This window comes from Eublepharis macularius, chromosome 8 (assembly GCF_028583425.1).
Source record: "Eublepharis macularius isolate TG4126 chromosome 8, MPM_Emac_v1.0, whole genome shotgun sequence".
NCBI lineage: Eukaryota > Metazoa > Chordata > Lepidosauria > Squamata > Eublepharidae > Eublepharis > Eublepharis macularius.
Window position 1 is genome coordinate 20,904,741 of NC_072797.1, and position 27,667 is coordinate 20,932,407.

A 27,667-nucleotide genomic window follows, 5' to 3' on the forward strand; every position below is an offset into this window, starting at 1 on the left:
GAACCTGGGGGATGGGAGGGTATTGGGGGTGTACAAAGAGGAACTATCTTGAGGACCGATTTTTATCAAATCGGCCCTGCATGCAACCCATGACGGAGGAGAGTTTTATGGATACTGTGGATGGCCAGAAAGACAAATAAGTAGGTTCTAGATAAAATCAAGCCTGAATTCTCCCTAGAAGCTGAAATGACAAAATTGAGGCTATTATACTTTGGTCACAACATGAGAAGACAAAACTCCTTGGAAAAGACAATAATGCTAGGAAAAGTTGAAGGCAGCAGGAAAAGAGGAAGGCCCAAAATGAGACAGAAGGCTTGTCTCAATAAAGGAAGCCACTGCCTCCAGTTTGCAAGATCTGAGCAAAGCTGTCAATGATAGGATGTTTTGGAGGTCATTAATTCATAGAGTCGCCTCAGGTCGAAGCTATGACATAAACACTACCAACACAGGTCCAGAAGGCAACAGATAGCTACACCCATCACCTCCCACACAATTAAGGTTGGCTTAGTTAAGAGAATCTGAGCATGGAACACTCACCTGAATCATCCCAGCTTGCGTGGAATTTTCTCTGAAGCAGCACCTCATGTTCATGTTCCCTGGAACATGATAATGTAACAGATTAGGTCTTTTGAGCAACCCTCCTACTGCAGGGTTACAATAACTTTTGCAGACAGAAAAGAGAAGCCCAGCAAGGAATACTGGTGTTTCCGCCACAGTTCAGGGGATCAGTGGACATCAAGTTAAGAAGTTTCCCACCCCGACTAAGATAGGTAGCCAAGCCAAAGCCTTGAGAATCTATCCCAATTGGAGAAAAAAAAAATTGCTATTGCAAAGCCAGTTTGGTGTAGTGGTTAAGAGCAGCAGGACTCTAACCTGGAGAACAGGGTTTGATTCCCTACTCCTCTGCTTGAAGCCAGCTGGGTGACCTTGGGTCAGTCACAGCTCTTTGGAGCTCTCTCAGCCCCACCCACCTCACAGAGTGATTGTCAAGAGGATAATAATGACACACTTTGTAAGCACTCTGAGTGGGTGTTAAGTTGTCCTGAGGGGTGGTATATAAATTGAAAGTTATCATTGTTATTGATGCTAATTTTTTAAGTGCTAAAGGAGGCTAAAATGGATCAAGCACAGTTTTGTTAGAACGCAAAATCTGGTGTGTTGCCTAGAATATCAAAAACTTCTCTTTGAAATCTGAAACTGCGAGAGCTTCCCAGCTGTCTTGTCACCAGCTACAATCTAGTAAATTCATTTTACTAGAATTTGCTATGCTATCAGCATTTTTTCTGTAACTGACAAACACTCCAACACCTGAGAAATGCTTGGAAGCCATTGATAACTAATTCAGCTTCCTGGTCAATGACCCTCTTCTGTTATCTCTGTGGTTTACCTTTCAGGTGAGTAATGCTCTATGTCATATTAGTTTGCTGTTCTCCAGATATGTGAGCACAGAAATTTAACCACCAGTAAGGCCATCTGCTCTGGCACAGGTAAAGAGCCCTGGGTGCCAATAATAAGCCAGTTACCCACCTAGCACGAACATGGACATCCTACCAGCTTATGAAGCATGCCCACTTCAAACCTCAACACAGTCACTGCCACAAACCCTCCTGTTGGCTGGATGGCCACTAAGTAGACTCTACTGCCATCTGCCATAACATAGGGATAATGTTGTAACCTATCTAATGGAGCTATTGTCATTATTACAGAGTCTACAGACAATGTATGTGAATATTATGAAATGTGCTGTATAAAATAACTAGCTTGATACTTGTGCTTCACTACAGCATTTAACGGCAGAGGTGGAGTTGGAAAGAGAGAGGGGTGGGGTGGGGTGGGCAATTCAGCAGGTTCATGTGAGAGGTTTGCCTCAAAATGGACCCTAGAAAGGTCATGCACCATCTCCCCATGAACATTTAAAAACTCAGTTGCCATACTGACTTTTATATAAAATCCCTTTTCAGGAGTCTTGTACTATCTTTCTTCAACTGTCTGCAGTTTCCTTTACCTGATTTTTACCTCAGAACACAGAGTTCCACAGCTGACCCATCAGGGAGGGGGAGGGTGCAAGCAGGCAGGAGCCTGTTAGCCACACAGGAAAGCCAGGCCCCACAGGGAGACTGGCAACCATAGAGGGGAAGACTGGGAGGTGTGTTTTTACCTCAGGACACATTCAATGACTCCCAATAGCAACTGTATAATCTTTAGAATGTTGGGCAGATGACCAATCAGGCCGCATATGCAAATAACCTCAGGGAAGAGTGGCAGTTGGTGGGAGGGGGGAGCACCCTGCCAGCCACACAGGGAAGCTGTATCCCTATGGAGAAAACATATTTTATCCCTTTTTAACCCCTTAGGGGGCGAATTTCTTAAAATCCCTTCTTAGTGAGCCTCTACATCACAAAAAGAACGTTCTCCCCAAATTTCACATTTCTAGGTCCAGGGCTTTGGGCTGGGCATTGATGAGTCAGTCAGGAAACTTGTCTTTATATATATAGATTAATTATTATATTTCAAGGCCCTTGTCAGAGGAATCTGGCTTTTGTAGGGAGTGAGATTTACCTAGTCAATTTCTGCAAAATTATTCTCAGTCTCCTGATGGTTGGGCCAGGTGCTTGGGTTATAAAAATCAAATCTCTGATGTTGTATCGTTGGGTTTAAGTGGTTCATAGTTTTATAAGTTGATGTTTCTCACTTCCTCTTTCCACCAATTCTTCCCTGCTCTCTTTTGTCTGCTTTTGTTGTTTTTGCTTTCCACACATTCCCACCCCGTCCTACAGCACACAGTTCTTTTTCTATTCCTCCCCCCTTTATCAGGTCAAGGAATCAGTACTGTCATAAGAGGAAAAGAAATAACAGCTGCCATTTAGGGGGAAGTCTGAACTGTGACCTCCTTCACACAAAACCCCACCACCTCCTTTATTGATCTCTCTTCCCGATCTCTTTTGGGATCCAGGACAACCCAGAACCATACCACTCCACATCTTCATCTGGTTTTTACTAGCCCTGTTAAGGACAGAAGCAAATTTAGCCCCAGCTGGAATTTCCACAAGAAACTGTCTTACCATTTGAGTGGAAAACTTTCTTCAACTGACATGGAACCTGCCCCTATCTGGAAACAGTATGCAGGCAAGCTTAACACAGCCTTGAACCATGTACACAATGTTGTGATGTTGCCAGGTGTTAAAGGAATTTTTCCTTAAGCTGTGTAGAATTTAGTAAGCTCTTTTTTGTTATAAGCTTAATTAAACTTTGGTTCGCAGAAAAGCATGCTTGGCTGACTCCCTCACTTTGCTCTTCTTTTCACCTACATAAAATGGCCTTGCGACATTAGCAGTTCTGTTGAAGATAGTGGGAGATGGGGACGTGTCATGATTTACAACAGGAGATGGCCTCGAAAGCGTTTCGATGTTGTGCGTTGATTTCATTTTACTCTTCTTATTGTCTCCTGAATGTACCCCTCTTAGAATGTAAAAGATAACAAAGAGGTGCCAGAAATGGTGTTGACTGTAACACTTAGTGAACTCTAGTGCCTCTCAATCTTTTGAAATTTTGTAGAGATGAGTTTACATATTTGTAGAAAAAATCTGATATACTTGTTTGTAAGAAGGTATATAAGATAGTGGGCATGCCTTGTGCAGCATGCATGTGTAACCTCTTTTGTACGGGTTCTATAGGGCTTAGGAAGCAAACTTTCACACAAATGTAAGTTAAGAAAAAAAATTCAAACCTTTTAACAATGAGTACAATACAGCTATTTTTTCCTTTCTTTAAACAAACTCGTAAGTGCAACCATACAGAACTTTCAACCAATAATGTCTTTGAAAACCACTGAAGGTGAACAGATCAACTTGTCAGATTCCACCAAATGATAAGAGTCCTTTGCCACAATCCTTCCAGTCCTGACAGCCAGTTTGGTGCACTGGTTAAGAGCGACAGGACTCTAATCTGGAGAGCAGGGTTTGATTCCCCACTCCTTCGCTTGAAGCCAGCTGGGTGCCTTGGGCTAGTCACAGCTCTCTGGAGCGCTCTCAGCCCCACCCACCTCACAGGGCGTTTTGTTGTGGTGATAATAATGGCATACTTTGTAAACCGCTCTGAATGGGCATTAAGTTGTCCTGATGGGCAGTATATAAATCGAATGTTATTATAATTATTATTGAAGCAACTAGAACCCAGGCTTCTGTCCTCTTCTTGAGGAATTACAGTCCTGCAAGAACAGCACAAACAATCCCAGTAATAACACCAACCAAACACAATACACATACACCACTTTTCGTCATATTGTTCACATGCAACATTTCTGATTACCTTATTCAAGGTGATTAAGAGCACATTGATTGTTATCAAGCTCCTCAGCAACCAGCCTCTTCCTCAGCTGCCGGGCTCCAGATACTAACTCCGCCCTACTGGACTAAACCAAATTAGCAAATGGGGGTTACACATGGTCAGAGACTTCTGCTGTACATCAGTTTATTTGGGTTATCTTATTCTAATATGTTTACTTTGCCAATATTTCTGCCTTGGTCAATTAGGGTGCTGGCTCCTGTTAAGGGGGCTCTTCTAATTGGGATAGTGATGAGTCCCCTCCCACCAGGCTTCTGCAGAGCAGGCCACAGGAGTAGGCCTTGGAGGAAGACCTGGCCCAAAAGGGATATTTTTTCCAGGCCTCTTTTCAGAGTTTCCAGGTTCCGTTGTTAAAAATTCAGTTTCTAGCCTTTTTACCTGTGATATACACACAGGAAGTCATCCTCCTCGTATAGGGTTGCCAGCTCCAAGTTGGGAAATTCCTGGAGATCTGGGGGGTGAGACCGGAGAAGCCTGGAGAAAGTGGGTTTTGGGGAGGGAAAGGACCTTGGCATGGCATAATTCCATAGAGTACGCCCCCCAAAGTAGCCATTTTCTCCGGGTGAATTGATCTCTGTGGCCTGGAGACCAGTTGTAATTCCGGGAGATCTCCAGCCACTTCCTGGAGGCTGGCAACCCTATCCTCGTAGCACCTTTTGGTATTCTGGCCAACGAGGGGACACAAAGGCACTGAGGTAATTCATAGGTACTAGGCCAGTTTGGTATACTGGTTAAGAGCAATAAGATTCTAATCTGGAGAACCGGGTTTGAGTCCACACTTGAGTCCACTTTGAGTCCACCCAGCTGCTTGAAGCCAGCTGGGTGACCTTGGGTCAGTCACAGCTTATCAGAACTCTCTCAGTCCCACCTACCTCACAGGGTGGTCATCGTGAGGAAAATAATAACACTTTGTAAACTGCTCTGAGTGGGTGTTAAGTTGTCCTGAAGGGTGGTATATAAATTGAATGTTATGTTATTATTATTTTTTATAAATGTTGTCAATGAATAATTTTAGTATTGAATACATGTAAATAACTTTAAATGCATCGGTCAGGTTCAGTCTTGGCTTTGGGAGCATTGGTTCTCCTAAGCTGTGAAATTTTAGGTCCTCTGTGTCATGGCCCAGTCTGAGTGAGGTCTCCTCAGGAGAAGAGGAGCCCTGTGTAGCCAGCCCTAGCCCTGATTCAGCAGAAGCCAGCAATCAGGAGCAACACCTGCTGGCTGATCAGAGCTTGCAGCCAGCAGCTGAGACACCAGCACCCTCTAGCTCCAACACCACAGGGGAAGCTCAGCCAGGGACTTCTACAGGTGCAGCGCAGCCAAGAGCCTCCACCCCACCCAGGTTCACCCACGCCCAAGGAACGCCGCAGGCAGCGCCAGAGACTGGAACTGCAGGAGAGACGGCGCAGTGCTCGCCTCTTGAGCCAACGCCAGCTGCTGGAGAGTGACGATGAGTAGCATCAGGATGGAGCCCCAGCAGCTGGCTGAAAACCACGCCTGGCTATAAGAGCCAGTCTGGAGGAACTGCCGGGAGTGGAAGCAACGTGTCTACTGCCTGCAACCACTCCGTGTTCTGTGAATCTCGCCCGTGCCTGCTTTTGGACCTGACACTATCAGTGACTGACCTTGGACTGTGCCTGACCTCGCTCTTGGACTCTGGACTCACTCCTGGCTTTATCTCATGCTCTGACCACCGCTTTCGTTCTTGGAACTCCCCTTTGACTTTGGCCTTAAGGTTTGGACTTGAACCACCCTGCTTGGGCTAGCCCAGCCCGTGACACACTGCACACCTCAAAATTTCTGGTTACGGGTGCCACTTGACTTCTCTGAAAATGCCCACTGTGGCTTCTGGAATCTCTTTTGAAACACACTTTTACCATTTTGATGGAGTGAAATGAATCCATTCTTGGGTTTACTTCACCAGCATTTGTTTTTAATATTGAACTAGCAGTGGTTGCAGAGTAGAGTTTCCAACCTCCAGGTGGAGCCTGAGATCTCCCAGAATTACAGCTGATCTCCAGATAGGGCTCCCATCCCCCTACCCAGGGCAGGGAATCCCCTGATCCCACCTTTCCCCCTGCCCCCGCACCCATTGACTTGGCCAGTGGGGGGTGCACTCCCTGGGGCACCCCCTCCCCAGGTCGTGTGCTCTCGCTGCCACCGCTGCTTGCTTTCACCGCTGATGCCACCATGGCCCCTTTGCTCCAAACGAGAGTGGGCCACGGCAGTGGTGGCAAGAGCAGGCTGTGGCGAGAGCAGCCCACGCTGGTGAGGACAAGGGCCCCTTTGACCCGGGGTACCCTTTGACCCTCATGTGATGACATCACTTTCGGAAGTGACGTCATCACATGTGCCGGGAGCATGTGAGCTGTGTGCGCGCCCATGAGGAAGGAAGCACGGGGTAAGTGCCAGCTCCCATTCCCCTGCTGGGACCTGGGGATCTCCCACTGAGGGACTCCAGGTCCCTGGCAACCCTATCTCCAGATGACAGAAATCAGCTTCCCTTGAGAAAATGGCTGCTTTGGAGCATGGCGTCTGTGGCATTATACCCTGCTGAGGTCCCTCTCCAGGCTCCAACCTCAAATCACCAGGAATTTCTCAACCTAGAGTTGGCTTTCCGGTTGCAGAGCTATCGGAAGACTCTGAACATATTTCAGTAGAGTTACCAGTCATGAAATTAAAATTTCGGGTGTCTTGGAGGAGCTGCAGGTGGAGCCCAGAGCATGTCCAGTGGAGGAGCAGTCGGCCCAGGATATACTTGGGAGAGCACATTGAAGAAAGGCTCATGTTTGGATTGGAATCCTCTGTAAGCAGTCATGAAGAAAAATGGGATATAAATATAGAAAGCAAATTAAAAATATCCATTCATTTCTTTTAAGAGCCTTTTCTTTTGTCCTGGAAAGTAGCCCAAAGACCAAAAAAAAAAATTATCTAGTCAGGTCAGTTTTTTTTTTCTTCTGGTCAACTGGCCACCCTCCAGGTTAGAGAATAGTCCTGGTCTCCCTAATTCCGCCTTTGATGTTTCAAGAATGCAGTCACTGACCTGGGGACGGCTGAAAAGGTAGTCTAGAATTACCAGTTTCCTTGTATCAAGTGAAGCTGTTGGGTGTGAGTCACCTTTGCCTGCTTATGTGGCACACCTGCTTGTTTGTGGTTATTTTTAATGTGTTTTCCACAGTGACTCAGACGGGAGGGAGATAGATCTCAATGTCTTATCAAAGATGTTTTTCTGAGCAAGGCAGATAGGAATAGGTGTGAGTGCGCCGGGATTGCTTTAGGGGAGATTTTCGTACTCTGCAGAAATCAAGGTAACATAAGCTACTTCCTTGTACTGGTATGATAAATATTTCCACTACCTGTCCTCTGACCAAGCCAGTGTCTCTGAGGAAGAGAATGAGGAGCCAGGACCAGGTTCCCAGGTGCCCACCAGAGGTGGGCAAACTACCAGGGGTTTGCCTCCTTGCCCATCAACCTACCAGTGATTGGTGGGAGTTGACACGTTCCCTGGAGGTCACCTACCACTGGTAGGCACCCTGAGAACATGCTCAATGCGTGCATTCCCAAGGAGTCATGATGACGTCACTTCTGGGAGTGCTCCCCAAACGTGCCGAATCAGCCCCGTGCAAAGCATGGGAGCGCTCATGCGTCCACTGTAATGACATCACCACCAGAAGTGACATCATTGTGCATGCACCAAGAGCATGTGTGCTTTGTGTGCATGTGAGGTACAATACACTGGTGGCATGAGATAAGTGCCAGGTCCCTTCACCTCCCACCGGGAGGGTAGAGGGACATGGCAACCCTACCAATCGCTCAGTATTGTCTACAATAACCAGCAATAGCTCTCCGTGGCTTCAAATAAAATATGGTGTAATGTTTTACCCCTAAATTCTTGGATTTTATTTCTGTTTGTTGTTTTTTTAAAGTATCGGTTACTGTGTGTTTAAATACAGGCCTCTGAAGAAAAAATGAGGGGGGCTGGATGGATGAATGGATAGTAGTTGTATGCTAGGGGGCAGAGTGAACCGCACTTTTAATCAGAGTGCTGAGAGAAAGTGTTCATTCTAGTTAAGTCAGGCAAATAGTGTGGTGCCTGACAGCCTAATTCTGTTCAAGTCAGGCAAATATTAGCCAAGCTACAAGTGACGAATGACACAGGTTGGACTCTTGTCAGCTTCCCTCAAGTTTTGGTGGGAAATGTAGGCATCCTGGTCTTGCAGCTTGGCTCTCCGACTGCTGTCCAATGGACTTTTCAGCTGTCACTTGTCCAATGTTCCGCCAAGCTGCCTACGTTTCCCATCAAAACTTGAGGGAAGCTGACAAGTGTCCAACCTGTGTCATTCATCACTTGTAGTTTGGCCCATATATGTGTGCTTCTGGATCAATCTGTGTCTATATGAGAGAGAGATTACTGTAACATAGGTATTGGAATCAAGGGTGAATTCACCGTCTAGGTTCTCCTTTCTTAAACTACACCACTTTCTACTCACACACCTTGGTCTAAGCACAACTGTATTTATTGTAAGAGAGATAAACAGAACTTGTGATGTCGGATATGGTACTCCCCAGTCCCCGCCCAACCACAAACTCTTTTTCCTTCCCAGACCAAAGGCTCACAGTTCCAAGATGAAGGATGGCCTATCGGATCACGGCCTTATTCAGAGTTATCTGGAAGTAGGGTTTTTTTTGTTAATGTCTGTGGTTGCCTTGTAATTGTAGTTTTGTGCTTGTCCTGTAGCGGAAGCGGATGTCTTCTTGCAGAATGTGGTAATTCACCCCAGTTTTTAAGTTTGAGGTGAGATGAAGAGTAGATGTAAGAGGTACATTTGTGCCAGAGGAAATAAGAGCTAATGTAAAAAATAGTGTGGGACTCTAACATCCTGTTGAGGAAGTGAGTTTAGTGAAGAAACGGTATAGAGAAGAAGCATAGAGGAGAAGAAATTAGCTCAGCAGTAAAGTTTTGAATGAGAGTTCAGTAGAACTTAGTTTTATTAAAGGTTCTGCCTGCAGTTTCCTCAGCTGAAACCTTTTAAGCAAAATTACAGTTACTTGGAAGAAACTCAAAGGCTTGAAAAAGATTCCTCCCGCTATCTTTCATTTTCTACAACCCACCAAGGTTATAGTGAACGACAGGGCTTTTTTTCAGCTGGAACGCAGTGGAACTGAGTTCAGGAACCTCTTGAAAATGGTCACATGGCTGGTGGCCCCGCCCCCTGATCTCCAGACAGAGCGGCGCGGAGGGCAATCTAAACTCCCCTCTGTCTGGAGATCAGGGGGCGGGGCCACCAGCCATGTGACCATTTTCGCCAAGGGCAACCCAATCCCTTTTCCCAGAAGAAAAGCCCTGGTGAACAAAGTAACTATATACATTCCTCCTAGAATACAAATTATCCTGACCTGGAGAGCCCAGAGAGCTTGATCTTGTCAGCTCTCAGAAGTTAAGCAGGGTCGGCCTTGATTAGTAATTGGATGGGAGACCTCCCATGAAGACCAGGCAAGCAATGGCAAACCACCTCTGTTAGGCTCTTGCCATGAAAACCCCATTAGGGGATCCTGTAGGTCAGCTGTGACTTGGGGGCACTTTCTACTACTCCACCAGAATGCAAATTTAGTAGTGGCTTTTGCTCCACCCAAAAGCTTATATTCCCGAAGCTTAATATTATCTAAGTCAGGCAAGTGGTATGGAAAGTCCTAAGTAGATCTATTTTTGTGTGGATGAGAAGAAAGTTTAGTCTGTTAATGAAGATCTGTGTGAAAAATTACTCTGTTTGACTGAGTCTGTGAAAATACCTTTAAGAAGATATAATTAATTCTAGTTTTATTTAAAGGGAAAAATCCATTTTTACCTCACAACCACCCTCGTGTGCCAACTGTTCTTTCACACTGCCATCTATAACAAGCCTTCCTAATTATCAGTTAAACAGAGGATGACTAAAGCAAAAGCCTTTAGTGGAAGCAAAAAACTTTTGAGGAGGCAGCAATATACAGGTCACACGGGTGGTGTTCAAACCTCAGAAGGAAGGTGCACTTCAGGTATAAGCTTGGGTAAAATAGAGAATACCTGAAGCTGTGTGTGTGTGTGGAAATAAAAGGAGTAGGGCCCTCCCGAGATATGTTTAAGACAATGTAAGGAGGAGCTGAACTAAAGGCCCAGAGGCAAAGGTTGAAATAAACAGAAAATCATTACATATGGTATTTTCCCAGAGCCACTACCTGAGTCACTATGATTTGGGTTACCTTTGCAAAAAGGTGTTACTACTTTTTTAAAGGCTAGACTGTACAAAACCCTGGTTTGGGTACCAATTGCAGTTTAAAAGGTTTGCAAAATTGAATGGCTGGAGTTCATGAAACTCCAGCAGTATCGTGGGTGGTCACTTTGCTAAATAACCATTCTCTCTCTCTCTCTCTCTCTCTCTCTCTCTCTCTCTCTCTCTCTCTCTCTCTCTCTCTCACACACACACACACACACACACACACACACACACACACACACACACACACACACACACACTAACAGCCAAATACTCCAACAATACTATTCTTTTTCTCTCTTTTTTAAAAAAAACAAGAGAAGAGAAAAACAGTTCGTTACTCAACAGGGACTTCCCTCAGGGCAGGAAAGAATACATACCCACCGGAGAAATGTATTCTGAGGCGATGATCACTGCAGGAACCTTTGATCCCTTGAGTAAACTTGGTAAGAGAATGATTCAAGTTCATGTGTTTTGTTAAGAGCGGCCCTCACAGGTCTGTAAGCAAAAGATTTGTTCCTTAAAAGGTAAGCATCGGGAGTTCACTGGTTAGGGGAAAGGCATTTCAGAAGTATTGGCATGATCCAACCACTTTAAAATCCTATCAGTTTGAATTAGAAGAGTTAGGCACATTCTTAATAGTGCAACACTAAGAATATTTCCCTGGGAGCAAGCCATACTGAATAGTCCTGAGTAAGGTTAGGGATAGACCGGCTTAGGATTGCTGTAAAAACATCGCTAGTGGAGCAGGAGGTGGCCCATCAGGCAGAGGGCGGGGTGGGGGGAGCACAAGGCCACAGACCCACAACGTACACACAATCAAAAAGAGTCCAGTAGCACCTTTCAGACTAAGCAATTTTATTGTAGCATAAGCTTATGCTACAATAAAATTGGTTAGTCTGAAAGGTGCTACTGGACTCTTTTTGATTTTGCTACTACAGACTAACATGGCTAACTCTTCTGGATCAATGTACACACAAGCACCTACCTCAATGCATGGCTGTTGCCCTTCCACAGATGTTGGATAATGCACTTCCAATGCTTTTTCGTGATCATTTGGAACTGGGATTCTGTGTGTGAAACAAAAAATCCACTTCCAAAGGATTGCTAAAGTGCATTGGAAGTGCATTATTCAATGTGTGTGGAATTTCTCTAGTGACAACCACCAGCTACTCATGGAGGGCTGTCACTGTCCCCTGAAGTGCTGCAAGGCAACCCAAACATTGCTGACCCTGGGACATGGTATTCCTCCACTCGTGCCTCATCCCCACGTGCCCATGTGGTCGGAGGGAATATGCCGTGCAGGCCACAAGGTCCACTCCAGGGACTAGGTGGCAGGATCAAGGCCCTACAAGGGACCACACCAGTTGCAGCATCTGGGGCCAGCTCAGGGCACAGGAGTACCTCGCCAACCTTCCCCCATGGCCCCCAGCCCACCCTCATCTCAGGACATGAAGTCCACCCACTGTGATCTTGGCCACACCTGGTCACTCCATGGAGTCCCTGCTACATGACACTGGCTGGGAAGGATGTGGAAGGATGAGGAGATGGAGCCTTCAAGGGAGGAGGCAATGGAGAACAACATATCGGTGGATTCTGCCCATGCCCCACACAAGCCCATGGCCAGGTCTTGCTTCTACGGTTGACTCACCTCCATCCTTGTCCATCCCTGCAGCTGCTGCTGTGGGGACTGGTGTCCCAAGGCTGACCTCCATCTCCTCATGGTTTGTAATCTCAGAATGGGTGGCAGAGGTTTGGCTGGCTGGGGCAGTATATAAGCACACTGTTGTTACATGCCATGGCTGCTGGCCCAGGATTGGTTGCTCCATGTTGGCATGCCTGCAGAAAAGGCACAGGGTACAGCCATGCGCTAGTAAGAGGCACCATCCATGGGGGGAATTAGGTCCACTTCCTTTCCCGCCATTCTGCTCAATTCCCTGAGTGTATGGTTGAGAGGTCACTGTGCTGCTAAGTCCCCTGCTCATGGAATGGGGTTTATATGGGCTGCTGGGAGTTGCCATTGGCCATGATGAAAGAGGCGGGGTTCTATGGGGGGGGCATGGGTGCAGGCTGCATTGTCTGTCAGCCTTGTGTGGTCCTCAGGCATGGGCGTGCTGGTGAGGAGGTCACTTTTCTCAGACTGAGTGGGCGCCTATGGGTTACGCTGGGTATTTGCAGGCATAGCTCTGCACCATTGCTGGTGGGTGGCATTCCCAGGCTGAGGAGGCTTAGGGAGCCAACTAACTCCTGCCACATCCCTGGGTCCACCCTCTCACTGCCAGTGCTAGTTCTTGGGAATAGCACAGTTCTCGGGCTGCTCTGCTGGCAGATCTTCAGGTTGCACAGCATATCTTGGGGATACACCAGAGTGGCAGCAAGTTAAGTCCCTGAACTCTTCCCTGCCTCAGAATTGCACTGAAAACACCAAACCACCCACAGACAAATTGGGGTCTCTGCAATCAGAGGACTCCTCAGGCATGCAGAAAAATAGAAATAATTTCTATTAAACAGAGGAACTGAGTATGCTTCAGGGACATGGAATTTTGAAAGCAGCTGATGTAGTGGACTGTCCAGGCTAACCTTTTCCTCTGCTCTAGCCATTATTCATGTATTCATTTATTCCAGGGAGTTCAGAGGTAGTCCTGGAAGTATACATGATTAGGTTGGTGATGTTTACTGCGTCCTGCGATTTCCTGGTTGCACTGTCATTTTAAAATGTCCTGAAATACAGCCCCTTCAGAAGGGGCCAAGAAGCAGGCGCTAGAGTTGCCAGCGCCCGCCCCCCCCCCCCCAAATCACCTGGCTAACAGGGAGGAAAAGGAGGGGGAGGCAGGCCAGGAGCCCTGGAACATGCACGCTCCAGATAGCTTCCAATGAAATCACTTCTGGTTAAAACCGGAAGTGATGGCATCTCTTTGGGGCCAAGTCACCCCCAAACATAACAAAAACACAAGTAACAAGAACTGGACCTGCCCCCTCCCTCATCCCTGGGTTTTAAGGTAAGGAGGTAGCAACTCTATCAGGTGCTTAGCTATAGTTTCCCAAACTAAAGCACAGTAACAGCAGATCTGTTAGGCCTTTTTTTAAAAAAAATTGAAAAGGAAACATTGAGATAGTAAAACAACAAGAGGAAACGACCATGAAAAGGATCAGAGGAAGATACATGGGCTCTGCTTGTATGACCTCTTCCTATATGGGTTCTACGGAGCTAAATTGGGAACCGCACTTGAAAGATAAATGTAAGTTAAGACATTCCTTTAAATCAAAACCTTTCAATAGTCAGAACAGTCAACTAGATTTTATAACCAAACTCATAGGTGCAATAGAGAACAGAAACTTGCAGCAAATAATGTCTATGAATTCAGAAAAGTAACTGGTTATCTCTTGGTAACACTTTGGTGCATTTAGATATTGCCAGTCTGCTATGTGTGTATAAATACTATTCAATCAAAACTTCTGTTGCGAGAACAACAAGAGCACTATGCATTTCTAAAGGAGGGTGCCCCCTATGGCATTATCGTCCACTGAGGTCTCTCCCCTCCCCAAGCTCTACCCTTTCCAGGCTCCACCCCCAAAATCTCCAGGAATTTCCAAACCTGGAGCTGGCAACTCTGAGAGTTAATTATAGATCTACGTGAATGTGCAGCTCACATGGTCAAATGCTTTCTGGCCTGTACCACTGGAAACTTCAAACGAACTGTCTTTCAAACAAAAACAAATCTTCAGAGCATGTAGAAAATTACACTTTCAAAACTCCAAATCAGGGCTCATTTCGAGGGGGAACGCGCAGGAACGCAGTTCCAGCAGTTATCCAAAGAGGTCACATGTCAGGTGGCCTTGCCCACCTGACTCTCGGCCATTTTGGGCCTGTTTCATCCTGGATTGGGGCAAAAACAGCCTGGATCGGGCCTCTGACGGGTGGTGGATCACTCTCCTGTTCAGCATGGCCCAATCCTGACCATTTTGGGCTCCTTTTTGGCCGTTTTCAGCCCCCTTTTGCCATTTTGGGCCCAATTTCAGTCATGAATGGCCAGGGTTGGGTCCAAAGCAGCCAGGATAGGGGATGTCAGGGGGTGGGGCATATGCAAATCAGTTATGCTAATGACACATTTCTGGTGATGTCAAGGGGCATGGCATATGCTAATGAGTTATGCTAATGAGTTCCTCCAGCTCTTTTTCTACAAAATGACCCCTGCCTTCTCTCTGTCACAATGTTTTTTTTAAAAAAAAAATTGTGCACACTTTTGCTCCCCTCTCCATACTAGGATTTAGTTTGCCATGCAAAATTTATCTGGACAAACCACAGAGAAGGTGACAAGTAGAAATGTTGAACACTTTTTTTGTGTTTTAGACAGGGCTTTTTTTTAGCTGGAACGCGGTGGAACAGAGTTCCGGAACCTCTTGAAAATGGTCACATGGCTGGTGGCCCCACCCCCTGATCTCCAGAGATCAGGGGGCGGGGCCACCAGCCATATGACCATTTTCTCCTAGAGCAACCCACTGAGTTCCACCACCTCTTTTCCCAGAAAAAAAGCCCTGGTTTTAGATAATAGCTGCTTTGCAAGTTGATTCATTGTTAATGTTTGGAAATGCATCCTGTTAGGGAGACCTTACCCTATTGGCGAGCTGACTAGGCCCTCTAGACTGGATGGGAGATGGAGAGGAAGAGAAAAAGAAAGATGGAGGGGGAAAGTAAAGGTGGGCCTATAACAGAGGAATAAAACCGGTTGTTAACCGGTCGGCTCCTGGCCTTCATTCAGCCACAAAACAATTGTAGATAAACCAGTCTTTTGGGGATTTCCTGTTCATACCTCAAACAAGCAATCTGAAAGTTGTTGCAATAGGGTGATTCGTTCTGTACCAATAAAAACAACATGCATGCTCTTGCTCATATTTTGTGGTTAGAAGTAGGAAACGTAAGTGGTAACCCTCACTTTCTGACCAGCTACCTTTCCGCTAGCTCCCTGAAAAATAAGATTCATTCTAACATGGCAAAGACAGTTCTCTTGATCTTTATTTTAACCTCTGTCCTACATGTGATTTTTAAAAATATGTCAGAAACCACCTGTTAGAATTTTTTTGCACAGTCAAGTAATTGAACACAATGATGACGCTAATGCTTATGGATTTACAGAGTTGTAAAACCAAAATACTTCCCTCTTGCTATCTAGAATTTATCGCTCTGCTCTTTTTTTTAATGCCACCTAGAAATTCTCTTTTAGTCTTGGGCACGAGTTTGCACCTGTATAAATAAGGTAGATTGACAAAGGAGGTATGGCCAGTTGTAACTAACACACAAACACCCCCCCCACCCCACACACACATACCCAAATCTGGAACACGAGGAAAAAAAGACAGGGTTGGGCAGCTAGGTGTGAGATCCCAAAGGTTATCTCCCTCCAACATTTCTATGGTTCTGAAAGATCCAAAAAGGCAGTGATCTGCACTCCAGATGTGCACAACTGAATACAACTCAGTGATCTACCTGTGGAAGACTCTTCATTCTTGTAAAATAGCACAGTGTTTGAAGCTCAGAGAATTAGACAAAGCCCCCCCCCCTGAGTAGAAATGAGTCATATCTATAAAAATGCATTTTCTAACTCCTTTGTGGCTACCAGAATCTCCAAGGATACCCACAGATGATTGGAACAAGATTAGGCAACCAGGGAATTCCTGAATGTCATGTTGCAACAGAAACTTTGTTATATGTGCATACAGGGCTTGGGGGTGGGGGGTGTTACGGGGATTAGTTGTTCTAGTATTTATTTCATATTTTTATATGTTAGAATTTTTATTTGAGGGGGGCACTGTTCTGATGTAGTTGATCTTGCTTTTTGAAGATATGATTCCTTAAAATGTTATTTTCCATTACAAATATGTAACTGTTTATCTGGGGCAGGAATTGTGTTGCAGAGATAGGCCTGTCTAAACTCACTGAAATCATTGAATTCAGGCATACTTAAATCTTAACAGGATACAGACTGCCTCGCCCCATTGTCTTTCATGGCTGGTTCCATCCTTTGTTTAGCTTCCCCTTCCCCTTCAATCACATCAGTTTTTGCAAACCAGTGTGTGGTGTAGTGGTTAGAGCTGTGGTACTCCACAGTTTGCAAAGAGCCACATTTGTGATTACCGTCAACCAAAAGAGCTCCATGACTACCATATGCTTTGTGCACCATTCCAACCACATACCCACACACATTAAATGTGCAACTCTAACCTTCTAAATTTCCAGAGAGTACCTTTGCATATACAGGGTGATCTCTTCTTACACAGTTGTGTATCTGGAGCGAAGGGAAGGGCTTGCAAGTCAGACGACAAAAAACAGTGTGAAAGCTTTCAGGTTCTTCAGAGCTCTTCCTTAGGCTGAATGTTAAAAGATAAACACTTCCATATGTTAAAAATGCCCTTCAGTGTTGCAAGTGACAGGTTGGTTAGAACTTCTGTCTATGCTAATGAGAACCACCTGCCAACCCAACAGGGCAATCGCCCTGCCCGCTTTCCTGAAATGGGGGCAGATGTCACATTAGGAAATGGCCCTCAGAAGACCCCTATGTGGTTTTTGATGTGCTGATTGTCACTGGGCTAGAATGTCTGACCAGGATCTGGGAGACCCAAGTTCACATTCCCACTCTGACTTGGAAGCTCGCTGGGAGACCTTGCATCATTCCCTGGCAGTTGGGTCCCCAAGTTCGCCACAGTTAACACACAGGTGTTCCAGTTGAAGTAACTTTATTAGAGATCCATTCAGTACAAGGTGCATCAACAGTTGAAATTGGTAGAAGTGACGTAGGTAAGACTATCAGTGTTAGTTATAGGGCATATTCCTGCCTTAATTGGGACCATTAGCCGGGGGGGGGGTATTTGGAATGAGACCCTATTTAGAGCAAGCAGTGAGAAAGATGGACTTATCTTTGGTTCTCAGGAAGAGCACACCAAGAGCCAGCTTCAGCTGGCTGTCAAGGACACTAGCTCAATGGAGCAAGAAAGAGAAAGTAAACATTGCAAGATAACAGGCACAGAGCAATAAAGAACTTCCCTCATTCTCAGGAGCCATAGATAGAACACACATACATTCATGGCAGATAAGCAGGAGGCATATATGACACCTTGTGCCAGTCACAGGCGTAACCTACCTCACAGGGATGTTGTGGGGATAAAAAGGATGAGACAAAGATGTAAACAGTTTTGGGTTCCTGGGGGGGAGGGAGAATAGTGGGGTATACGTGAAGTAAACTAATAAATAAACAAACCTATCAGTGCTCCTGAAAAGAGCTCTGCCCAACAGATGAAATAATAGAAAGCAGAGATTGCATTATTGGAGAGGGGGATTTACTACTGCTTGTGACAGTGGACTTGGTAGGTATCACCTGTGGTAAGTTAAGTATGGAAGAGACCAAATTTTACTTGCTGGTTCAGTTTGAATATTATTTTGATTTTCTTTCATCTTTGTGAAGCAAAATTTGGTTTCCTTGTGTCAGTTGTGTGTTATGTGCCATCAAGTTACTTCCTACTTATGGAAACCCTTTGAATTAATAGAAAAGAGCAAGAGTCCAGTAGCACCTATAAGACTAACAAAATTTGTGGTACGGTCAGATGAAGAAGTGAGCTGTGGCTCACAAAAGCTCATACCCTACCACAAGTTTTGTTAGTCTTATAGGTGCTGCTAGACTCTTGCTCTTTTCTGCTGCTACATACAGACTAACACGGCTGCCCATCTTGATCTGTGAATTAATGACCTCCAAAATGTCCATTGACAGCTTTGCTCAGATCTTGAAAACTGAAAGCTGTGGCTTCCTTTATTAAGCGAACGATTGTGGAATCACACAGAAGCAGGCTCAATTGCTTTTAGCGCACTTTGCTGCTGAGTGAGTGTACCTAAGATTGCAGCCTTATGGGGCCAGCTGAAGTTGGTGTCTGATCAAGCAAGTTTTTGAATTCCACAGAACTCTTCTTGAACTACATAGTGGCAATTTCTGTGCTGGTTCCTGGGCCAGCAGGAGTTCCAGTAATATGACTCTTGTCTGTTCCTTCTTCTCAAGAGTAGATTATCTAACGGCTTGAAGTGTGAGGTACCCATCCAGACATCACAGGTTGTCTAGACAGCAACAGCCACCTTAGACAGGTATTTTTGTGTAGGGAGGGCTGGTTGTTATTCATTTTTCCTCAAAGTAATGATTTTGATACAAACATAGCCACAATCCTGTTGCAGAAAAAAATCCACATTCTTTCTTCCCAACTAGACTTTCTTGTGTTGGTGAATGGTATGAGGAATTTATGGATTATTCCAGAGTCATCTTTATGGGCACTCAGATGCCAGTGTGTAAAGTGAACGGCATATCACAAAGGTCAGTATATTCAAAACCTTGACTCATATAAACACAAGTATCTAAGCGTAGTATTAAGCATCAGGTTTATTTTCAAAAATCGCTAAAAAAATGGGACAGGGAAAGAGGGTTTACAGAGATGCAGATTTACATAAACGGGGCAAAGCAACTTTTGGACAATGTACACTCTAGTTCCTATTATTGCACTTCATTTTTATATCAACAAGGCATTGTTAAAATGTTCTCCACACAAAGGTTATATTTATATAAATAGCGGTGTCAATATACAGTATCATACAAGAAGTGGTGTGTCACACTTAAAAATAACACACAAATGTAGCTAAATGATGGCCTAGTTCACACAGATAGCAGTTGAAGTGGTAACCCTTGTATCTGGATGGGACCACCTGAAGAGGTGGACCATGTAACCAAATGGAAGGGGTGGGGGGATATCTCTGTACATAGAAAACTAGCTTGTCAGGGAAATGGCTGAGATGCCATCTTTCTCCCTACATCCATGTACAGGTAATGCTTTTGGATGAAGAAATTGTCAGTCATGTAATCTTCTCACCTGTAGTGTACGTAGTACAGCCTGGTTTACTATCTTACCTGCAGTTTTGGTGATCCAGGTTTGTAACTCTGTTTTCTTATCCACCCACCTCTTTATTTTCATTTACTGCTACAAAACAATTTCACAAACATGTGATTTTTTCCTAGAAGATGGATTCCCTGTATTATGAGGAATGGTTGCTCCACACAGATTCTAAGAAATGATCTAAGCTCAGCGGTCTCAAATCAATAACAGTTTTCAATTTTTTGGCACAAACCACCATAAATTAATGAGAAGTTATTATTTAACCAAGTTCAAAATTCAGCAATAGAAGTTCAACAATTAAAGAGAGCAACACAGCACTGATATCCAAAACAAATGAACATACCAGAGTAGCTGTTATATTTACCATGCCTTTAAAATATTATGTGATAAGCCACTGAATAATCTCTTTTGCTGTAAATCTGTTTGATAGACACAGCAGATGGGAAACACAAAGCTGTCAATAAACAGTTAAAATATGGTCTAATTTTCTTGGCTTGTATTCTGGAATAAGTGTTTACAAAATTGTATTGCACATCTGTTTCTAGGTACACGAAACTCATGACGGTACTTTCACAAAGCATCTCCCTATTTTAAATTCGTCTTGATTCAGGATGAAGGCATTTACAGGTGATTGGACTTGAATAAACCATGTTTGGAAGACGCCACCATTCTAACAATACACAAAAACCCTAAAACATGGTTTGGGTTTCATAAAATGTTAATCCTGTACATTTGTGTATTCAATTGTTGGTTCCTAGTGTTCTACCACACTTTGGGCAAAGCTATACACGTGTGTTCTTTAAAGCGGCCTTGTTTTTACAGAATGTAGCTGCAGTTTGAAGGAGGAAACCAGATTTTTTAATACTCTTCCTCCAGATCATGTCCCATCAAGCTTTTACACGTGTTGCAGGGGGAAAGATAGGTACTTACAAGTACCTCAGTGGTGGTCTTTGCCTTCATGCTCTAGTCATAAGGGTTGCATTTCCTAAGATTGAAAAGAAAGTAAATTCAATGAATCATGGAGCTACACACAAAATATGTATCTTCCTTTGGAGCTTGTCAAAAAATCCCAAGGTGGGACACAGTAGACTGCAGCTGGTGTGTTGTTCATGAGTTCCTATTGACTTCCTTGAGACACAGTATGTGGCCTTCAATCTGGAAGATGAGCGCAAAGATCAAAAGCTGTCCTAAAAGCATTGTTGTTACTCAACAATGAGTCACATTTTTCTTTAGCGCCATGCTATTGGTGGTATGCAGAGTCCTGGGATCAATAAATTAATACTTTATTGGAGCTAATCAGTGTTCCCAGGGTCGAGTGCAAGATTTTCAAACTTTCCCTTAAACTGGATCATTCCAATTTCTCTTCCCTTACAAAGAGGGGCAGAATATTCTTTCTGCAATCACTCTTAAGATGGTAATGGGGAAAACATTTAAAGGCTTGATTAGATTGCTGGATTCAAGCAATTGGCAGGCAAATTATGAATGTTTATAAATACATAAAGGAATATCTGTATACCTAAGATAAGGCCGTAATGGCTTGGTATAGACTGTAAATACAGGAGTTACTTGTAAAAATGTGGGGTTTATTTTTAAAAAATCAGCATTTACTAGAGCTGAAATTTTGAATTTATCCCTGATACTGACACATTAGTTTAAGGCAATGGGGGGAAAGGTACTTTCTTCCATTTATTAAGAATGATGATCTTGGTGTGTGTTGTCACCTGTTTATTTTTCAACCAGGCCTACTTTAGAAAAAATAACTTGGTTCTTTACCCTGTGCCTACAATAACTTACACAATTGGTCAAAATGACACATCAGACATGTGCTCAGACTATGTGTGAAAGATTGGCGATAAGAGCATTTGATGCTCTGAAATGTATTATGTGCAAAGGATTTTTTTTTTGTATTGGAGCATGAATTTCTAACACGCACCCCAAGCCAGCTGTAACCATGAACAGCTAGTCACAAACAACAGCTGGTGGCTACCAGTAAGGAGCTCTACCCCCATCTGTAACATCAAAAGGCACAGCCAGCCAATTCAGCGGAGACCAATAAGTATGATTCAGAGGCAAATGTGTGTCACACATGTGCTACTGCTCCAAATGGCAGCAGGCACATATTGGCATAGAGATTTTATTTTTTCAATTCAGCGAGGCAGATCTAAGTGCCACAATTTGGCATCTTTACTGGCAAATTCAGTAAGGAGATAGATGCAGAACCGTTTTTTTGAATACAACCTGCACGAAATATGGCCACTCAGAATATTTCAAGTACAGAAATATTTCAAGTCCTTTGGCTTTTGAAAGTTGAAAGAGGCAGCCTTTTAACATCTTTTGGAATCTCCTCAGTATTCAAACCCAGTCTATTAACTCTGTCGCTGCACCGTGTGTAGCTTTGTTAAAACAACCCTAAGAAAACTTTGGTTTGGAAAGAACAGAGTGTACGGAAATTCTTTCTGTGTAACAAGGAAATCTGAAAAATGTCCCTTGTCATTAAACAACCAGAGCACCAATTCTTCTGAAAGCCAGGTCATCTAATTTCTAGTTAACTAGCTACAGGCACCATGTTGGAAAACACTGATCATAAGTTATAATACTCACTTGCTGCATTTGGAGAATTAGCATGGTTAGAGTGGTAGAACAGGACCCAGAAGCCACAGGTTTGAATCTCCACTCTGCCCTGGAAATTCATTGGGTGAGCTTGGGCCTGGCACTTTCTCTCAGCCTAACCAACCTCTCAAAGGGCTGTTGTGAGGATAAAATGGAGGATAAGAAAACCAAGCATGCTAACCTGAGCTACCTGAGAAAAGGGCAGGGCAAAAATGTGACTGACAGTACTTCGATGCTCTTGTAGGAAAGTGCCAATTGTATGAAAGAACGTTTTCTCCCTAGACCAACATCTCTGTATGCCCCTCCCCTTGGGGCTACCTAAAGACATCCAGTTAGAGTGGCATAATAACTAGGGGATTCAACTCAATTGTTTAAGTGCTCAGAGTTCTCCAAAAGGGGTCTCAATCTCACAATTTAAAAAAAAATGCAGTTCTAATATAACAGAGTTGTGCAAAAGCATGTATAAATTTCATGCTACTCAGTAGGAAAAACCCAAAGAAACACAATGAGTTGGATCCAGAATACCATGAGCAAAGCAACGTTTACAGAATGTGACTCCTCCCCCTCCCCCCGCCCAAATTCTGCTCCTGGGGTCATTAACAGCATGGGGAGCGGCAAAGTAGAAAGATGTCCCAGTGGAAGTACTGTTCCACTGGAAATGCTGTCACACCGGTAGAAGAGTCCGTTCAGATCCGAGCCACTGAGACGATTCCTTTTACTCTCCTGCCTTTAACAGATGATAAGAACTGCTGAAATCAAAACTGTGGTCAGACCAGAGAATCCCCATCCTCACAAATAGGCCACAGTTTCCTCCCCTGACTTGCAAAGACAGATATGCCACAAGTCGTTTTGAGAGAGGGGAACCCTCTGAAATTTTCTCATAAATAAATGCCAGCTCTAAAAATCATGCCGCATCTCAGGCACTGAAATTCTGCGACGGTATAACAGGAAGGAGGGGGGAGCGATCACTACCAAACATGGACCCCAGAGAGGATCTTGCCTTGTACCCCTCTGTGCCTGCATTGTCTTGTTGGGACTGGCAGTAGCATTCCGTGGTCTCAAGCAGAGATCCGTCCAACCCTGGCCTTTGAGATGTTGTAACAGAAGATGCCAAAAATGGAACCTGGGGGATTGTATATGCAGAACTTACTGTGTACCATTGAGCTAGGGGTCCATAGCATAAGGTGTGCTATGAAAGAGCAGGGGCCATCCAAAGGGGATATCTGAATCCTATGATGGCAGCATGAAGAAAGCAGACATCATTCACTTTTTGTATACAGTACATGTACACAAACACGGGCAACCTACACAAAGTACCATCTATGGGATAAGGACAAAATGCACATGTAGCCAGTAATTAATGAGATGTGGCGAGAGGCTCAAGTTCTGCTTAACAGTTACACTCTCTGACCTTAGCCCCAATGTCAGAGATGTGGAAGGGTAGTTGTGGTTGCTTGGGTGATGAGGCAAACGCATTCTGCACACGTTCAAAGATACTCTCTTCCTTTCACATGTTCCCAGGCAGAGCCTTTATATATGGAAAGCAAATTCCAAGCTGAGGCTTGGCTTGAATTAAGCCAGCCAATAACTTTGCTGACACAGATGCCCACACAAGAAGTGTCCAGGTCTGTAGAAAAGAGACTGCACGTCCATACAGCCAATGGGGAAAATATGTGGCACTTTGATGTCTCCTGTCCTTGTGGGATCAAGAAAGGGCAGCAATATGTTGCATTCTGGTTTTCCTCTGCCTATTGGAGCATTCTGACATAGGCATTCATTGACTCCGTGAGGCTTCCGAAAAGCACGTTATCAGTTCTGACATACATAGCTTGGAAGGACACTCTCAAAAGGTAAGTTTAACTTGTCAATAGCTGCACATCATACTAGATGCTGATGCTTTCTGATAAGTAATTGTACTGGTCCCTCTGGGACAGATTTAATGATGTTCCAGGCATCATAATGCATGAGTCCGAGGAGAGATTTTCCACCAATGGCAAGAATTTCATCACCGGCATCCAATTTCCCAGCTTGTTCTGCAGCGCCACCTATTGGACAAGAAGTGAAAATCAGAATGACCAAAAAAAACTTTCAAAATCATAGCCAGCCAAGGAAATAATTGAATTTTTTAACCCTGGGAATTCTACTGTAACTCCAGCTCCACTATACAACAGTCCACAGACAATGTGGTAACTGAAACCACTTTGAATGTTCAATGCTATTTATTAAACCTACAGAGTCTCCTGTAGCCATGTTAGCCTATTACCCTTCTGTAGGTTTAATCAATAGCATTGAACATTCAAAAATGGTTTCAGATACCACATTATTTCACTCTTGTAGCAAAATTACACAGAAGTTGGAGGAGCACCTAAAAGTCACACCTGTTTCTCTAATTGTTCAGGAAGGCTTTTTATGACATGAATAGGGTCATAGTTATCGCCCCGGATATATTATAATGTTGCCCCATTTCTCTGATTTTGTAAACCACTTTTGTTTGCTACATATGCTATATTGTTCTGATTGCACTTTTTAAAACTGTGTGATCTGCCTTGAGTCTCGGCGAGAAAACTGGACTATAAATGAAGTAAAAGAAATAACTACCAGGGTGCTTTTAATTTGTGATAAAATCTATACTGGCCTAAAAGTCTTGTAGCACCTTGACGATTAACCAGTTTATTATAGCATACACGTTCATTAAACCAGAGTTACCTGGACACATGAATCTGCCTTATACTGAGTCAGACCGTTGGTTCATTGAGGTCAGTATCATCTGCTCAGATTGGCAGGTGCTCTCCAAGAGGCTCAGGTCAAGGTCTTTCACATCACCTGCCACCTGAGCCTTTCCACTGGAGTGGCCAACGAGTAAACCTGGGTCCTTCTGCAAGCCAAGCAGATGCTAAACGCTCTGCCACTGAGCCTTGGCCCCTCTCCGGTCATTTTGTCAGCTTCTAAAGTGGGCTTTGCCTCAAGAAAGATTATGCCATAATAAATGTGTTAGTCTGTTGCAGCTAAAACAAAAAAAAGGTTGTGGTGACATCTTAAAGATTAACACAGTAAAATGCGTCCACAATCCATATTGTTTTCACACCCACAACATCCTTGTTGGGGGATTCAGCCTGTGGGATAGCAAACTGCACAAGACCAAGAATGCAAAGAGTGTCAAATGTAAAGCAAGTGAGAATTGAAAACGGGGGGGAAACGGAGAGGTCTGGATGGTTTCTTATGTGAAAGAAGCACTCAGCTCAATGTTGCAATGCCATTAGGGTTGGTAGGGGGTTAGTAGAGTTTGGAAAAAAAAACCTCTTTCCCTGAGTACCTTTAAATATTCTTTTGATAAGCAATGGCCTGTCTCCAGAAAGAGAAGCTCTTCCTCCGTCCAGACTGAACCCCACGCCAGCAGAAGTCTTCAACAGTTCAATACAAATGGTATCATTCAGTTCTCCCGTTGGACCTTCAATGGAGGGGAAAAACATGCAGATCACTTAACAGCAGATGACAGAGGCTTAAAAGATCACAGCACTGGGAGATTGTGCCAAAAGAGAGTACAGGGGAGCCTTCAACAAAGAAGCATAGACCGACCAACTACCCATTCCTTGGGGAGGTATTGATTAAAACCCCCAGTCTTTTCCTTCCCATGTTATTTCCATTCCTAGTAACTAATAAACAGCCAATGGTAATTTGGAGGTGGTTTTATGCTTCATTTTTAGGTATTGGCACAGAATTCCTGTTTGAATAGAGTGGTCTGGGATTGCTAATGTATAAATCCAAATATACTTTGACTCTGGAAATAAGGCCATTAAATGTTCATCTTTATTACATTATTCATAACCCAGCATCTGAAATGCCTGATCCGATTTCCAGCTGATCTAAGTGGAAAATGACCAACTCAGTTCCACATGAACTCCCCTTGGCCTAAGAAACTACCTGCCTATGATGACTTCTTTAAAAGCTCTTCTGGTTCCAAAGAGTTCGAGTCAAAACTCAAGTGTATTTTCATTCGCTCCGTCCAATTGCGCAAATGCACAGACAGTTATAACAAGAACCATATGATGCCTTTTCCACCCATTGATTTTTCTTCGGAGGGAATTCATTCCAGCCGCTGCTGAACAGACACCGTACCTGTTCCCCTTTCCATAGCCGCATCCTTCTCCGCCACCAAAGTCTGTCTGCCAGGAGTAGCTAGTTCGGTGTGGGAAGAAGGTGTCTTTTCTCTGCCTTTGACCTTCTTGATGATGATGACGGCATATTTGTGGAGCCTGGCCTGGTGGAGGGCATTGAGCACATCCCCGTGCACCGACCCCGCAAGACAAACGCCATTGATAGAAAGGAGGAGGTCGCCACGATGAATGATCCCTTCCTGGAATGCCACCCCTTTTGAAAACACTCGATGGACCTGCAAGAAGAGACATCGAGTGGTTCCGCACACGTTGGATAATGCACTTCCAATCCTCTTTATAGATCATTTGGAATGGATTTTTTTGTGTGCGGAACAAAAAATCCACCTCAAACGATTGATAAAGTGCATTGAATGTGCGGAATCAGCACATTACAAATGAAAGCTGTCAAACCAATAAAGATTTTTCAGTTAAACGCTGGCTTTTTAGGCAATTACATTTTAACCAATTACATTTTTAAAAAAAATGTGGACGTTACCAAAACTTCAATACATGTGCCTGTTTGAATTACTGGAGTGTGAGATCACTTTTGTTTACTTATTTTATTTAGTTTCAAGTAGAACAGTGGTTAAATAGTTCGGCTGCGAATCAGCACTCTACGGGTTCGAATCAGGCTACTGCCATGAGCTCAGTAGGTGGCCTTGGGTGAGCCACTCCTCTCAGGCCCAGCTCCTCAGCTGTAGTGCGGGGATAATAACAACACTGACTTGTTCACTAGGCACTAATCTGCCTAGAAGAGCAGTATATACGTGGAGTAGTGGTTGTTGTTGCTTCTGTTGCTATTATTATTATTAAGATTTGAGTCCAATAGCACCTTAGAGCTCTTGAAAGCTCATACTTTGGAAATCTAGTTGATCTCTGAGGTGCTACTAGACCAGAATCTTGCTCTTCAATTATTTAGAACACTTTTCTGCCACCTCTCCAAAAACCTGCCTGAGGTGACTTACCAAGTAAAAATAATAAAAGCATTAAAAGATGATAATTAAAATCCATCATCTTTTTAAAAAGGCTCATCATAAAAATCATAGATCAGAAAAATAGATCAGACTGAAACAGTGTTAAAAAATCAACTCCTCAATTAAAAACCTGGTGAACAGGAACATTTTGGCCTGGCGCCTAAAAGAAAGCAGTGAAGATACAAGGTGCGCCTCAAGGGAAGGGTATTCCCCAAGCAAGGTGTCACTACTGAAAAGGACCTGTCTTTGGTTGCCCCCCACTTCATCTCTGAAGGCAGGGCACAGAGAGCAGGGCTGGTGAGGCAGGCATAAACTAGTGGGTTGGACAATATGGGAGGATGTGGCTGTTCTTAAGTTGTAAGTTGTCCCTCAATGTGAGGAAAACAGACCAACTTTATCTCATTTCCTACTG

General features: G+C 44.1%; 1 protein-coding gene across 1 annotated transcript in view; it reads right to left on the reverse strand.

The window, feature by feature from the left end:
* Positions 1 to 18,983: 18,983 nt before the first annotated feature.
* PDZD2 (PDZ domain containing 2) overlaps positions 18,984 to 27,667 on the reverse strand; it is a 187,278-nt gene continuing 178,594 nt past the window's right edge. Inside the window, exons 22-24 of the mRNA XM_054987229.1 lie at positions 26,244 to 26,517; positions 25,441 to 25,575; positions 18,984 to 24,172 (exon numbers count right to left, since the gene is read on the reverse strand). Coding sequence (XP_054843204.1) covers positions 24,006 to 24,172; positions 25,441 to 25,575; positions 26,244 to 26,517 — 576 coding nt within the window. The 3' untranslated portion in view covers positions 18,984 to 24,005. The remainder of the gene's footprint in view (positions 24,173 to 25,440; positions 25,576 to 26,243; positions 26,518 to 27,667) is intronic.